Source organism: Amblyomma mixtum, chromosome 3 (genome assembly GCF_055824585.1).
Source record: "Amblyomma mixtum isolate Tamu chromosome 3, ASM5582458v1, whole genome shotgun sequence".
Taxonomy (NCBI): Eukaryota; Metazoa; Arthropoda; class Arachnida; order Ixodida; family Ixodidae; genus Amblyomma; species Amblyomma mixtum.
The window spans coordinates 66,865,876-66,883,447 of NC_143014.1; the positions used below are offsets into that span (position 1 = coordinate 66,865,876).

The following is a 17,572-nucleotide window of genomic DNA, read 5'->3' on the forward strand; positions in this document are numbered from 1 at the left end:
ACAAACGTACACGTAACAGAGCTCAAAAGATATATTTTTACGGAAAAACTCTGACAATAACGTCTGAGTGCGCCGGCGAACACACGCAACCGAGTAAACGGCCCAGTTCGGCGCACCGATGCTCGTTATAGAACGCCGCCGCTGTGGCTCAGTGGTTACGGTGCTCGGCTGCTGACCCGAAAGACACGGTATCGATACCGGCCGCGGCGGTCGCATTTGGATAAAGGTGAAATGCTAGAGACCCGTGTTCTGTACGATGTCAGTGAATGTTGAAGAACCAGGTGGTCGAAATTATCCAGAGTGCTCCTCTAAGGCGTCCATCATAGCCTGAGTCGCTTTGGGACGTTAAACTCAATAAACCAAGCTATATCTTATAGAATAGTTCACGGCGCCGCCGTAGCGTGGCATTTATTTCGCGAAAATCACTAATGAACGTTTTTTATTATTATTTCATGTCCTCATAATTAGCCTCACAAGTCTCGGGAGCAAGTTTTATTGGGGTCAGTACAGTGTAACGTTTAACAGCCGATTTCGACTCCGTTTTTGTTTGATAGACAGGGTGAAAGGTGTGAAAAGGTGACTGCGTTATACCCTTTCTCTTGCGATGAAAAAAAATGAACACTGGAATTTAATCGCGGCGAAATACCCAACGATAATCGCGAAGAAACTCGACGCCCCCGAAATGACGATATCAACCCCAGGGAAAGGTTTTGGTTTGGTTTAGGGGGGTTTAACGTCCCAAAGCGACTCAGACTATAGGAACCCCGTAGTGAAGGGCTCTGGAAATTTCGATCACCTGGGGTTCTTTAACGTGCGCTGACATCGCACAGTACACGGGCCCCTAGAATTTCTCCTCCAAAAAAATTCAGCCGCCGCGGCCGGAATCGAACCCGCGTCTTTCGGGTCAGCAGCCGAGCGCCGTAACCACTGAACCATCGCGGCGGGGCCCCAGGGAAAGGTGAAAATGCGTACGCTGTTCGGCAGCGTTTATGTTCCTATCAGTACATTCATCTCCACGCAAAAGAAAAGCAAAGGCCTCGCTTCGCTGAGAGATGGTTGACGTAGTAGTTATAATTACCCGCTGTACATCAGGAATGCTATCTTTCTAAGAGATAATATAAGAAATGTCTTTAAATTGCAAGTTTTTTTCCCCTAAATGACGTCAAAAGCATTAAGCGTTTTTCAAGACAGAAAAAATCGTCACAATTTCTCGAAATCAAACAAACGAAAGCATAAAGGAGATTTTGTTAAACGTAACAGTTTATTTCGCCGTTTTTGCTTGATTTCGTTAGGAAAAAGTCACTGTTTCTACACGACGGTTATTCTTAGAACCAGGCATCAACCTTTCTTGGCATGCATTTCTTGAATCCTTAAGTATGCCATTTAACAGGTTGAAAAATTTTTGCTGACAACAAAGAGAGCCGACACGTGGCCTCGTGTCACATCACCGAAAATTACTCGTGCAACGCCTGACTCCATGACGTGCTAGGTAAGGAGTGGAACTAATCTCTTCGTGGCGCGTGACAGGACATGCTGACAAATGTATGCATAGTCAACTCTCTCGGTCTATCTATTTTACAATGAAGTTTTATAAACAGCCGAAATATCGAAAAATATCGGAAAGTACGATCGGAAAATAACAAATGATGCAGAGGCGAAAAAAACATTAAATTCAATACCCTGTGCCGTGCTTCTTCTCAACAATGGACCAATACGACACCTAAGTTTGGTTTTCGTGCGCGTAAGTCTATTAGTTTGAGCGCCTCCTTTTAAGCACGCGTGAAAAGTGCAAAAAACGGTTTGGTAGCACTTCGCCTACTGCGGGGATTCGGGCTAAAGTCGAATGCGGCCGCTTCAGCAGAGACGCTTCAGGCGTCGAGTCAGCAGACCTTAGGCCACTGAGTCATACAGTTGCACCATATAATCATAATTTGCGTCATTTAGCTTAAAATAAGCACCATTAAGACGCTCGCGTTTACTTGATTCTTGAGTACTGCACAAAGTTGGTGAATCCGTCAGGCCAGTAAACTTCAGTGCCTATAGACGTGCGCTAGACGGAAGTGTGGCGTGATAGATGGAGTCGTGACGTCAGCGGCAGGAATTTAAAGGGGCTGAAATTTGGAAATAGGGGCACTCAGCCAGGTAAAAATGTTAACCGCTCCCTTCTCCTCTTTTTCTACTACAGAGCCCTGCACACGCCTACACTACCAGAACAATCAGTTGCGAACTGCATTCCCTGAAAGTTGAGAATATTGAGAGCAAAATGTGACGCCGCTCATCGTCGAGAAAACGGCCAGCGTGATGTACAGCACTTTGTAGTTCCTAAACTATGCGAGCTGCTGCCAGTGAATTAAGTCGTGCAGACAACTCAGACGTGTGAATATTAAAAGACCCGCAAAAAAAAGTTTCATTTATCAGAGCATTTCTTAATGTCGTACATTTACGTTTTTGTGACTCGCAAGTACAGCTCACTTAACTCCGTCTTTCAATAAACGTTGCCAGCAAACGGGTCAAATGCACGAACAATTTTACAGACTCGCAACAATGTTTTCAGAGGTAGCGCCAATCCTTAACGACCTTCATTTGCACTTTCTTGTGACTATAGTCGTCTCTCTTGGTCCCTTAAAAAAATGGTTCAAAATAAAATTATGCCCACCAATCCCGACCACTGGTATTTTCGTCTACAGTTGTACCGCATAACCGAACACACGCAAGATGAAAGGCGGGTATAATCGATCGATTGTGTCTTTCTCTGGAGAGGTATGGATTTCGTTCACTGTCAGCCATCGATTATGACCCTCAAGACAAAATAGATTAGCCTTCTGCATCGCGTAAAGTGGCATACAAAGCATATTAATCTTGGCACATGGTTGCCAGTTAGCATATCAAAGACCTACTATGCAAGGCAACTTCAACCATTTTCAGACGCGCCTGATTCCTGCGCCACCATGCCCTTGCGTCAAACATGATTCTGTGCAATGTGTAGAGCCTTTTGTTGAGGTCTGCATCGGCAGCCTAGCTACAGATGGAACCGAAATATAAGCGCGTGGCAGCTTGACGAAGACATCGTGGCAGGCGCGAGCTAATTTTGTTCAGAAGTTTGTGCTCCACTCCTTTCTACAGTATTTGAACATTATCACTGGTCCTTACAAAGAAAGGTCCAGAATTCGTGTTGACACATTTAAAATTGTTCGTTTCTGCGGATATTTCGATTTAACCGATGTGGAAAACGCGCTCACCATCCTATCGCGTCTACTGCAGTGGAGCTGAATTCGCAAAAAAATATAATAATAATAATCCTGTAAATAAGCGCAACCATTTTTGACCTCCTCCAACACATTCACTAGCCACAATCGAAACATCCACAAAAATACAAAATTTTATACATTCCCAAATGCCCACAGCATAAGTGAATCACATGCGACAGGGCATGACGTTAGCTAATAGCAGAGAGCGCATCCGCTAGCGTGTCTTGCCACCAGCGTCTTGCAGTCACTTATCACGCAAATATTTACACTTTCGGTGCACACGCCGACATCACAAAGGCAGAGTTTCGCTAACTCTGCATTTGTGACACCGCAGTGACCGAACCGGCACGTGCTAACGAGTAGGGGGAAGCTGTTGCGCCACAACCATTCAAACAAACAACACTCGTTTCAAAGGCATCTTACGGGATTACCACCCTCGATGCAACATTTCTCTGAAGTCAGCACAGAATAAGAATAATTCGTATGACGAAACCCTTACCTCCAACGTCCTTCCTTGCGAACATGTTGATGGCTATGCAGTTTCCAGCTTTTCCATGTTCCTCCAATCTCTGCGAAAAAGCAGTGGGCTAATTACCAGAGTTCATAGACAGGATTAACAAAAGCAGTAAAGCCCGTTCCAAACAGAGAGGAAGAATACTCGGCTTTTATTTGCCCGGATTTGGCTCAACATGATCAGTCAAGAATAGGTAATAACTAAAGAAGTATTTACTAATAATGAAGCGACTTTCCATTTTTGTGTGTTCACACTATATCCGCACTGATCTACGAATACCTACATTTCCCCTGCGCTTCCAGCACTGTCAAGATACCGCTGTTTGCAGTTATTCGCGACAGTATCTGTAAGCCAATCCCCGCTCCCGCTTGTTTTCGTGCTTCACGTGTTCGCCGTTCTTATTCCGACATAAAGTACACCCCGTACACAAGACTAAAACCCACTCTAGCATTGCTCGCCAACGAACCCAATTGCACTTGGCTGGGCACACTTCCTTACATACGCCGCCGCGGTGGCTCAGTGGCTATGGTGCTCGGCTGCTGACCCAAAAGACGCGGGTTCGATCCCGGCCGCGGTGGCTGGAATTTCTTTGGAGGAGAATTTCTAGAGGCCCGTGTACTGTGCGATGTCAGTGCACGTTAAAGAACCCCAGGAGGTCGAAAGTTCCGGAGCCCTCCACTACGGCGTCTCTCATAGCCTTAGTCGCTTTGGGACGTTAAACCCCATAAACCAACCAAACTTCCTTACATACTATTTTCCTTTCGAAATCGCCAGTTTGGGTTTCAGTGCGGTCTTTGGTTTCAGTCACGGCTAAAACCTTGATCCCACTCCACAAGGTCTTTTTAGCCACAAGGGATCTACAAGAAAATTCACCCGGTTGATATGCTTTTGGGACATTTGAGACATGAGTCGAAATTCAGAAAATCGGGATTATGCTTTTTATTGGCAAACACAGCGCATACACAGTACGCTATTAGTACGAATCAGCCACCCACGCAGAAATTTAATGGTTTCGTCGACGTTCACAAACAGATTGTTAACTTTTATTCTTATGGTTTTTACTGGTAAGCCGAAGCTTTATTAGTTCGTTCCTCATTAAAATGGACAAAAAGGAAACGTTTCGTACATGCCTTGGCATAAATTAATTGTATGCTTGGCCGGGCGCGTAGCGGGTTAAAGTCGTATCATCTGATCGTATGCGATTGCCAGTGCTTTCGGAAAAACCTTTGAGGGAATTGAGATCGCTGCGCTATTCCTAACTTTGAAAACACATTTTTTCGCGCAGCGCATTGCATCGCAAGGCTATCTGAGCCCACTTTATCGTTTGCTTGACTCAATAAGTGAATGAAAATGTGAAAATGTTCCAGTCACCTGAGCACAGCGGCTCCGGAACACTAAGATATCGATTTACAAAGCAAGAACACAAATCTGCGAGCTTAGGCGTATTTCTATAGTGCTACCCACAGCTAAAAGGTAGGCAAGTAAGGTGGTTTGAAGGAAACTGTTTATTTCATGACCGGGAGTAGAGTAGACAAACAGATTCATGAATTCATGCAAAAAAAAACATGACTAAAGATTATGCAGCCAAGTGCTTTGTTCATGCTAGTGTCTCCCACTGGCCTCGGAACCGACTCTCCGAGAAAATGTGATCTATCGAAATAGGGTTAGCTAAAACATTAGCATCGTCTTGAAATCACAGGAAAACACCTCCATCTGCCGAGCTGAAGTGCTTGCTTCTCTGCGCGCACGCTTCAAACCGGAAGTTGGCTACCATCCCATGCTAAAAATTTGTAAGATGTCCAGTCAAAAAGAAAAAAAACAGAAAGTGTTGCTTCTCATGTCTTGTTTTCTATCTGTCTCTAAGATAGTGGTCTGCACAGGCAGTTCCACAAAGTAATGACGAGACATGAGTCCCTTGTTCGTAGAAAACGTTCCACCACTGACGCAGTCGTGCACACAAAACTTAAACAATAGAAAGCAATCACCCGCGTTGAACTATAGTTAGCAGTGCACTAAAAGCAGTTATGCTTCGCCTCTTCTTTTTTCGTCGCGATTTCTGATTTAAGCAATCACGCAACATTCCGTGAGAGAAGGAAAAAAAGCTTCATCTGAGCATTGTGGACTGTGCTAGCCTTCCAAAGCATGCAAGAAAGCGTTAAATATATAGAAGAATAAGTCGTCATGGATACCTTCACGACGAAATCTCTATATAAAATAAGAAGAGCAAAGCTGGATGCGTGCTACGAATGGCTACAAAAGTGATATAGGGTACAGCCATTGACCGAAATAATTCTCCACGTCCAAGCAGAAGCGATTGCAGAGGAATGTGCAAGCCCACGTCTAGGCGCAAAAGGAAGGGCGTTGAGCTGGCCGCAACGAAAGTTGACAGGACACACTGCTCAAATATTTGATCGGCCGTATATGAGAGAGATAGCTTGAAGCTGATATTTGCGAAAGATCAGTTGCAGGATTCACTATTTTCCAGCATTGTTCCACATCATTGGAGAAGAATGAAACAGGCACCTTGAGGACGGTAGATAGGGCAGTTTAATATGCCTCTAATGAGGAGCTAAACGGTGCGATCCCTTCGTTCACAACAAGAAATATAAAAAAGAAAAAAAAAAGGTGCTCACCTCTGGTTGTCCAGGCACACAGAACGTGTAGTGTAGCGGGTGCAGTAGTTGTAGGCAACTGCGCTGCCTATAGGTTAAGCATGGCTGCCCGCTGAGGAGCGCGTCCTACACAACCAGCGAACTTTCGGCGAGCCGCAGCCCGTCCCGCGTGTTTCCTGCCTAGCGCAGATTTCAACGCGTCGCGTGCGTGCCCTGGCGCTGGTTCCGAGCGATCCGAGTTCCGTGAACTTGCTGCAAATCGAAGCACCGCCGCCACCGCTCTGAAGGCAAACAACGGTGAGGGTTTTTTTTTTTTTCGCCCTCTCTCCCCTTCGCTCGCTCTTCCGTTTGTTTGTAATTGTCTTTCTGTTTGTTAGCTTCTGGTCGTCGTCACCTTTGCACTGCGCATGCTCTTGGAACAGCCAAAAAGGTGCTAATTTTAAAACCCGCCGCCAGTTCCGCCGAGCAAGCAGTATAAATAGCAGCCGGCGAGCTCGCGATGTCTGGAACCTCGTAAAGGCAGCCGGCGAAGGTCCCCTCCGGAGCCCGCAATTCGCGTCCACCTTAGCCGATTCCTGAGCTCTTCCTAAAGACCGCGTCTTCCGACGGTGCGCCCACTGGCGACCGCTGCCTGCTTCTGACGCTCGCGCTCCTGACGTCAAGCGGCCGGCCCACGCTTCGCCCCTCCGTGCGTCGGCTAGACGTCCGTGGTACCCGTGCCGACTGGGTCGAGGGCCGCCAAGGGGTCCCATGCGCGCAAGCCCTTACGACTGGCGAAAGGCCACGACGCAACCGTGAACCATCTGCCTCGCTATTATTCATATCAAGGGCAAGGCGAGGTGGTGTGCCGTGTACTTCTCAATTCGTACGCTTAATTATCTTCTCTACCCTCGAAAAAATAGCCATTTTAAGATTTATTCGCAAATAAATATACGGAAACACTTTTAAGGTAGTGGTCAGGGGCGAGAGAGCGAGGGGTCGACCGTCATCCCTCCCTCCCCTCTAACCCCGGACGAGAAGTTTTCACTTGAAGAACCGATGAGACCCGCCTTAATTTGGGAATAATACTCTTAAAATGCATTGTGCATGTAGGTCTACCCCCTCTAGCAGCTGCCTACAGATTTGCTCCAGATGGTCACCAACGAAGCCACACCTCTCTCTCATGCTTTGCATTGCTTCCTCCTGCATCTAGCCAGCATATAGCTGTTTCAAAACATGCTCTGGTAGCATGTAAAATGCAGTTTTATTTTTATTCCTTAATTTGTAGCGCGATGCTCGGAAGCTCTACAGCTAGATCAGCATAGGAACTTCGTTAGCTTCCGAGTAATAGTATGCAAAAGAGTCATTAAGCAGGAATAAAACGTCAGACGTAAGACTTTAGCATTTTCCTCACGCTGTTCAGATTATTTCTCCCCAGGTTCTTATTCTGCTGCTTCAATCCTACCAGCTTGTCTCGCCTGCAGCGTTAGAACCACAGTTCCAGGGAGGCCCTTCTCTGAATTAAAATTGATTCATTTATTAGAGTTTTCATTAGCTGACTGCGGTACTGAGTTCTTCGGTTAGTCTGTGCCTTCGCGGGAGTTTGTGTGGAATTTTCGAGAAAATGTATCGTGTTTAGCCAGAGCTGGGAATATGTTTCGAGAATTGTTAAGTATGGGCAGAAAATCATGAAGCTATACGAATGGACTCTCAGAGCTTTCGCCCTCCCAGTGGTGACGAAAAAGAGACAGTAACAGCTGTGCTGGTCTCCCCTCTCTAACGCCACCCTCCCCCTCCCTCCCTCGTCCATAGTTTCGCCCACTGTCAGATAAGTATTGCAGACACCGTCCAACTATGGCCCACTAGTCCCGTATGGTCCACACTCACCTTGATGACATCCTGTCTGGGCAGCAGGATGAAGGGAAGAGTTTTCAGATTATGACGTATACAAGATCGACACTCTTTACATCTGGGGAAGTCCTTCAAGTAGATATAGCTATAAGGAAACTAGGAGGTGCGAGTAGCTATAGTAATGCAGCAAAACACGTTGATATTTGTGTAAACATCAACACAGAGGTCGTGAGTGTGTCCACGCGAAAAGGCAAATCCTCAACATGCACTGATGAGGATCTCCTTTCCTGAGGGTTAACTCTTTTCCGTCCACAGGATATTTCCAGAAAAAGTCACTCAATTGCTTAATCCAGCACAGGCTCCAGTTCCAGAGCAGAAGGACTTGGCTTTGTTCCGATTACGCCTTCTGCTCACAAATGGAAGTGGCGATGCCAAGTAGCGACGCAAAGACCTCAACGTATTCTTTCTAGATTCCTTCCCTTTTGTCTAGGAAAAGGTAAAATGTTTTTTGCTTTGTTGATATTTTACAGCGCTGATACAGATATCACGTGGTTGTGCTTGCTGTAACATCTCAAAAACATATGAGTTCACTTCGTTTGTTACTCGACCCTCTCGGGGGAACAAAATACACAGTCAAATTCACCTGTCGTACACAATTTCTCTTAACATTAAAAGTCGCATGAACGGCAGACGCTCGATGGCGTAAACAACTGCGCGCAATTGATCGCAAGGTCTTGAATTTAACGCGGTAGCGTTAAGGACCTCGTGTCACAGGAACGCCGGCGTCGGCGTCGTCAGCCGCGAGCGAAAAACTCATGAAAAATCCCTAGAGAAGCTACCTACCTGGCAAGTGTGCCACCTAGAACACGTGGACTTGTGACGTCATCATAACTAGCCCACCGGATTGGGAGCAAACTGCCCACCGTGGCAGGTAGCAATTAAGTTAATGATTGGTCGCGAGAAGTTGCTCGGGAATAGCAACCTGGTTCTCACAAGCCCCACCGGAGGCAGCGCCTGCCATCGAAGGGCACTGTCGCATCACTTAACCGCTGCACCTCTGCGCCAGGATGGATACGAGGACTCCCATGGATCTATGAATGTAAAGTAGAGAAGGACCAATTGCGCATATATAGGCATTCCCTTAAGGCGGAGCTTAAGTGTACCCTCCAGTTTTCACACTAAGTATTATAATAATTGCGAGCTCGATTCTCTAAGCTCAAAATGACTCGTATCTTATTTGTGACATGAATGCTGTAAATATCGCGAATGAACGTCGTTGCTTTCCACTTGTGTTAAGCTCACCTCTTCACAGTGGCGACGAAAACGTTACCGGTATCGGGTGATGCAGGCGGGCGCTGCCGATGGGCAGCAGCAATAGCAAGGACCCACGCAGCCCTCCAAAGACCCTGATGCACCGGGGTAGAATAACTATGCTGTGAAGCCAGTGCTCGCTTGGTGACCGTTACCATGGGCTGATGTCGCCCGGTTGTCGCTGCTTGGAATAAATCTGTGGGCGCAGCAATAGCCTCTCATTTTCCTTCATACTAATAGAGAACAAACGCGCAGCGCCATGAATGAAGGGCACAGTCAGAAGGCCGCCTGCGATAAAATGAAATAAACGAGTGCCTTTATACGAAGCGCACAGCGATAACGCGGCGAAAGCCGAGAACGCAATCGACGACGGCTCCAGTTTCTTCGCAGTATATACGCTCCCATGCAACGGCGTCGTGAATTGCGCCAGAACTTTCCGCGGCGAGAATGGGCTTTTCGCTCGGGTTGTATAAATTATGGACACGGTGTGCTTGTTTTCTCGAGCCGCAAAACAAAGGAAGCCGTGAACTTTGCCGCGGAGCGCCCCAGCCGTTAATGAGAACATAACAAAAGAGCAGGGTTGGGCTGGCTCTTGTTGATAGCTCAGACGCGGTAGCTAGCCGCGGAAAACACAAAGGATGAGAAAACAAAAAAAGGACTTTACGTATGCTGGCTCGAACTATATTATGCTATTAGTGTTCAGTAATGTTGTTACTGGTACGGCTCCCTCTACTGAATTATGAGCTATTTATGCTATAGTGACACCAGAGACGTACTACACAGATGTAGTGAGTTAGACGAGCTGCACTAATGTTGTCTAATTCTATTTCACCTGCCGTCCCTCGCGCTACCTATTATACTCACGCGATAGCGTTAAGGCTCCTGTTACGCAGAAAATCCGGCATCGGCGTCGTCGGTGTTGGCGTCGTAGACCTTGTGAGCGAAAAATCCCCGGAGCCGCAACTTAGGTGGGTCATCTAGGTAACGTGACATTGTGGCTCCATCACAACCTGCCCGTCGGATTGCAAGCAAACTGCGCACCTTGGCAGATGGTAGTTAAATTAATTATTGGTCGCCAGAAGTTGCTCGGGAGGAGCAACCTGGGCCGCACAATCCTCGCTGGTGACAGAACCTGCCATCGCAGGGTCATCGCTTAACCGCTGCACCACTGCCCCAGGAGTGGGATGAGGAATCCCTGGTATCTATTGATGTAAACTAGAGAATGACCAATTCCGCATTTCTGGTCATTAACTCATTAATGCTGTCGCGTCATACCCTTAAGGTGAAGCTTAAGTGCCCCCTGCAATTTCAGTTGCTTATAGTGTCATCATAGTGCCCAAACAGACTAGGCTAATACAAATAGCTTGGCGTAAAATATACCTAAATAAATGTCTTACAACTGCTGCTTGGCCTTCAAAGCATATGCAGTCCAAATTGCGTCGAAGTCAACCTGTAATGCGCATTACGTACCGTCGAAGCTTTCCACATCAACTGTCCTGGCCCCGCCAATAACTGGTAGCAACCCCAAACCCGACCATGGCATGGCTTCCAATGACCAATGCTGAAGGCTGTCTCCTGAAAATATCTTCCGATGGTGTGTCACCATTGGACAGCAGGGCAGAACGCCTGCAGTGGCGGCAAACGCTTGGCGACATATAGTTGGCAGGCCAACAAATGACCATTGTCTTCCCGTACGTGCAGGGTATCGGGCCATATGCAGCCGATTAACCTCATTATAACAAAATCGAAACGGTCCCGCGATTTCTTCGTCATAGCCATTGCCTCGCTATAGCGGTATGCGACTTTGGCTGCAGCTGCCGCGTGCCACCGGACCTACCTACCACTGCGCATTCTCTACGCAGTGGACTTTGTCATCCCATTTCCTACACCTCTCTCATTCCATCTTTCTCTCCCTGAATTTCCTACCCCACGCAGGGTAGCAAGTCAGCGGATTTTAAACGATGACTACAACCTTCCACAAATACAGCGCATTCACAGAACCGAAGAAGGCGCAGAGAAAAGGCACTCAACACACGGAGCGCTGCCCAGCAGGCTTTTTATGCCCACTGGTGACCAGAAAGGAAAAATCGCACAAAAATATGTAAAACGGAACTAGTACCGATGGGTAACTGGCACGCGTCAAATTTCACAATCGAGATACTTGATTTCTTTTTGGGACAATGCTACTGAGGGTGCGCTTATACATGTGTCCTGAAATCTTACGATCATGTGTGCCTCCAGTGTCTTTCTTGTTAGTGAGTAACGGTTTTTTCTTAAGACACTGCATTCTATGTGCATAGGTTCACAAAGTGTGCTGTCATCTTCTGCCTTGCACTCCCTGCAATATTTGGCTACGCCGCCTGAAGTGGCCACACGTGCGGCATTGTCACAATGATCTTTTAATCTATGATTAATGCAGCGGCCAGTCTGACCGACGTATTTCATTCCACAGGACAAGGGCAGAGAATAGATGACACCTTCTCGACGAGGCACAAAACGATAATGGTGCCTAACTGAACAGCAGCGCAGTTCACAATTCCTGCCGTTCACCTTCCTGCACATGCTGTACAATTTTTTAGGCGCTGAAAAAACATCAACACCCGCACGGTTTTCAATTCTGAGGTTGTGCGAAACCTTACGGAGATATGGCACAACAACAACTTTTCTTTTTTTTTCTTTGCCTAACAGACTCGGTAGTGTTCCGAGCTGTTAAGTTTTTTTTTTTTTTTTACAGCTTTAATGCCACTGAAGTCATAACATCGGACGGGTAAGCAGCCTTGGTAAGGCGATCGGCTTGTTTTCCAAAGCTTCGTTCCATACTGTGCTAACAACACTTTTTTTGAAACATTATCAAAAACAGAATTCAAAACAAGTTTTGAATGGGCTGATGCCTTGTCAGGAAGGTGTCATCTATTCTCTGCCCTTGTATTGTGGAAAGAAATACGCCGGCCAGACTGGCCGCTGTCTTAATCGTTGTGACAATCTCGCACGTACGGCTATTTCAGGCCACGCAGCCAGACATTGCAGGGAGTGCAAAGCAGAAGATGACAGCCCACTTTGTGAACCTAGGCACACAGAATGCAGCGTCACGGAAAAAAACCATGGCGCACTAACAAGAGACCTACTGGAGGCACATATGATTGTAAGATTTCGGGACAATTGTATAAGCGCACCCTCAGTAGCATTGTCCCAAAAAGAAATTAAGTATCTCGATTGGGAAATCTGACGCGTGCCAGTTATCCGCCGGCGCTAGTTCCGTTCTTGCAAGTTTTTGTGCGATTTTTCTTTCTGGTCACCAGCGGGTATAAAAAGCCTGCTGGCCATAAAATAAATTTAGTTGTCAGTCAGCGCTCTGTGTGTTGCGTGTCTTGCTCCGTTCCGTTAAATAAGCTGTAGTTATGGAAGTCAGGAATCAACATTCCCAACAGATTGTTTTTCAATTAAAGAGCTTCTCTATATCTCTCTCTCCCTCCTACCACACTGCATACCGAGGACAACATAGCTGGTGTTCAGTGTGCTGCCGATGTGCGTTGCGGGAGCTTTCAACACTATTCCAGCGGATTCATACAGCCCTAGGGTGCCTCATTCGATGGATGGATGGATGGATGGATGGATGGATGGATGGATGGATGGATGGATGGATGGATGGATGGATGGATGGATGGATGGATGGATGGATGGATGGATGGATGGATGGATGGATGGATGGATGGATGGATGGATGGATGGATGGATGGATGGATGGATGGATGGATGGATGGATGGATGGATGGATGGATGGATGGATGGATGGATGGATGGATGGATGGATGGATGGATGGATGGATGGATGGATGGATGGATGGATGGATGGATGGATGGATGGATGGATGGATGGATGGATGGATGGATGGATGGATGGATGGATGGATGGATGGATGGATGGATGGATGGATGGATGGATGGATGGATGGATGGATGGATGGATGGATGGATGGATGGATGGATGGATGGATGGATGGATGGATGGATGGATGGATGGATGGATGGATGGATGGATGGATGGATGGATGGATGGATGGATGGATGGATGGATGGATGGATGGATGGATGGATGGATGGATGGATGGATGGATGGATGGATGGATGGATGGATGGATGGATGGATGGATGGATGGATGGATGGATGGATGGATGGATGGATGGATGGATGGATGGATGGATGGATGGATGGATGGATGGATGGATGGATGGATGGATGGATGGATGGATGGATGGATGGATGGATGGATGGATGGATGGATGGATGGATGGATGGATGGATGGATGGATGGATGGATGGATGGATGGATGGATGGATGGATGGATGGATGGATGGATGGATGGATGGATGGATGGATGGATGGATGGATGGATGGATGGATGGATGGATGGATGGATGGATGGATGGATGGATGGATGGATGGATGGATGGATGGATGGATGGATGGATGGATGGATGGATGGATGGATGGATGGATGGATGGATGGATGGATGGATGGATGGATGGATGGATGGATGGATGGATGGATGGATGGATGGATGGATGGATGGATGGATGGATGGATGGATGGATGGATGGATGGATGGATGGATGGATGGATGGATGGATGGATGGATGGATGGATGGATGGATGGATGGATGGATGGATGGATGGATGGATGGATGGATGGATGGATGGATGGATGGATGGATGGATGGATGGATGGATGGATGGATGGATGGATGGATGGATGGATGGATGGATGGATGGATGGATGGATGGATGGATGGATGGATGGATGGATGGATGGATGGATGGATGGATGGATGGATGGATGGATGGATGGATGGATGGATGGATGGATGGATGGATGGATGGATGGATGGATGGATGGATGGATGGATGGATGGATGGATGGATGGATGGATGGATGGATGGATGGATGGATGGATGGATGGATGGATGGATGGATGGATGGATGGATGGATGGATGGATGGATGGATGGATGGATGGATGGATGGATGGATGGATGGATGGATGGATGGATGGATGGATGGATGGATGGATGGATGGATGGATGGATGGATGGATGGATGGATGGATGGATGGATGGATGGATGGATGGATGGATGGATGGATGGATGGATGGATGGATGGATGGATGGATGGATGGATGGATGGATGGATGGATGGATGGATGGATGGATGGATGGATGGATGGATGGATGGATGGATGGATGGATGGATGGATGGATGGATGGATGGATGGATGGATGGATGGATGGATGGATGGATGGATGGATGGATGGATGGATGGATGGATGGATGGATGGATGGATGGATGGATGGATGGATGGATGGATGGATGGATGGATGGATGGATGGATGGATGGATGGATGGATGGATGGATGGATGGATGGATGGATGGATGGATGGATGGATGGATGGATGGATGGATGGATGGATGGATGGATGGATGGATGGATGGATGGATGGATGGATGGATGGATGGATGGATGGATGGATGGATGGATGGATGGATGGATGGATGGATGGATGGATGGATGGATGGATGGATGGATGGATGGATGGATGGATGGATGGATGGATGGATGGATGGATGGATGGATGGATGGATGGATGGATGGATGGATGGATGGATGGATGGATGGATGGATGGATGGATGGATGGATGGATGGATGGATGGATGGATGGATGGATGGATGGATGGATGGATGGATGGATGGATGGATGGATGGATGGATGGATGGATGGATGGATGGATGGATGGATGGATGGATGGATGGATGGATGGATGGATGGATGGATGGATGGATGGATGGATGATGGATGGATGGATGGATGGATGGATGGATGGATGGATGGATGGATGGATGGATGGATGGATGGATGGATGGATGGATGGATGGATGGATGGATGGATGGATGGATGGATGGATGGATGGATGGATGGATGGATGGATGGATGGATGGATGGATGGATGGATGGATGGATGGATGGATGGATGGATGGATGGATGGATGGATGGATGGATGGATGGATGGATGGATGGATGGATGGATGGATGGATGGATGGATGGATGGATGGATGGATGGATGGATGGATGGATGGATGGATGGATGGATGGATGGATGGATGGATGGATGGATGGATGGATGGATGGATGGATGGATGGATGGATGGATGGATGGATGGATGGATGGATGGATGGATGGATGGATGGATGGATGGATGGATGGATGGATGGATGGATGGATGGATGGATGGATGGATGGATGGATGGATGGATGGATGGATGGATGGATGGATGGATGGATGGATGGATGGATGGATGGATGGATGGATGGATGGATGGATGGATGGATGGATGGATGGATGGATGGATGGATGGATGGATGGATGGATGGATGGATGGATGGATGGATGGATGGATGGATGGATGGATGGATGGATGGATGGATGGATGGATGGATGGATGGATGGATGGATGGATGGATGGATGGATGGATGGATGGATGGATGGATGGATGGATGGATGGATGGATGGATGGATGGATGGATGGATGGATGGATGGATGGATGGATGGATGGATGGATGGATGGATGGATGGATGGATGGATGGATGGATGGATGGATGGATGGATGGATGGATGGATGGATGGATGGATGGATGGATGGATGGATGGATGGATGGATGATGGATGGATGGATGGATGGATGGATGGATGGATGGATGGATGGATGGATGGATGGATGGATGGATGGATGGATGGATGGATGGATGGATGGATGGATGGATGGATGGATGGATGGATGGATGGATGGATGGATGGATGGATGGATGGATGGATGGATGGATGGATGGATGGATGGATGGATGGATGGATGGATGGATGGATGGATGGATGGATGGATGGATGGATGGATGGATGGATGGATGGATGGATGGATGGATGGATGGATGGATGGATGGATGGATGGATGGATGGATGGATGGATGGATGGATGGATGGATGGATGGATGGATGGATGGATGGATGGATGGATGGATGGATGGATGGATGGATGGATGGATGGATGGATGGATGGATGGATGGATGGATGGATGGATGGATGGATGGATGGATGGATGGATGGATGGATGGATGGATGGATGGATGGATGGATGGATGGATGGATGGATGGATGGATGGATGGATGGATGGATGGATGGATGGATGGATGGATGGATGGATGGATGGATGGATGGATGGATGGATGGATGGATGGATGGATGGATGGATGGATGGATGGATGGATGGATGGATGGATGGATGGATGGATGGATGGATGGATGGATGGATGGATGGATGGATGGATGGATGGATGGATGGATGGATGGATGGATGGATGGATGGATGGATGGATGGATGGATGGATGGATGGATGGATGGATGGATGGATGGATGGATGGATGGATGGATGGATGGATGGATGGATGGATGGATGGATGGATGGATGGATGGATGGATGGATGGATGGATGGATGGATGGATGGATGGATGGATGGATGGATGGATGGATGGATGGATGGATGGATGGATGGATGGATGGATGGATGGATGGATGGATGGATGGATGGATGGATGGATGGATGGATGGATGGATGGATGGATGGATGGATGGATGGATGGATGGATGGATGGATGGATGGATGGATGGATGGATGGATGGATGGATGGATGGATGGATGGATGGATGGATGGATGGATGGATGGATGGATGGATGGATGGATGGATGGATGGATGGATGGATGGATGGATGGATGGATGGATGGATGGATGGATGGATGGATGGATGGATGGATGGATGGATGGATGGATGGATGGATGGATGGATGGATGGATGGATGGATGGATGGATGGATGGATGGATGGATGGATGGATGGATGGATGGATGGATGGATGGATGGATGGATGGATGGATGGATGGATGGATGGATGGATGGATGGATGGATGGATGGATGGATGGATGGATGGATGGAT

The 17,572-nt window shown here is 47.6% G+C and overlaps 1 protein-coding gene across 4 annotated transcripts in view; it reads right to left on the reverse strand.

Annotated features, from left to right (window-relative positions):
• The window catches only part of LOC149350491 (uncharacterized), a 133,068-nt gene extending 126,374 nt beyond the window's left edge, over positions 1-6,694 (reverse strand). For 2 of the 4 annotated variants that reach the window (XM_089579519.1, XM_089579517.1), the window contains exons 1-2: positions 6,396-6,694; positions 3,748-3,817 (exon numbers count right to left, since the gene is read on the reverse strand). In XM_089579519.1, the coding sequence (XP_089435645.1) occupies positions 3,748-3,772 (25 nt within the window). In that variant the 5' untranslated portion in view covers positions 3,773-3,817; positions 6,396-6,694. The remainder of the gene's footprint in view (positions 1-3,747; positions 3,818-6,395) is intronic. The other 2 variants (XM_089579518.1, XM_089579520.1) reach the window with 1 other exon arrangement.
• Between the last annotated feature and the right edge of the window lie 10,878 nt (positions 6,695-17,572).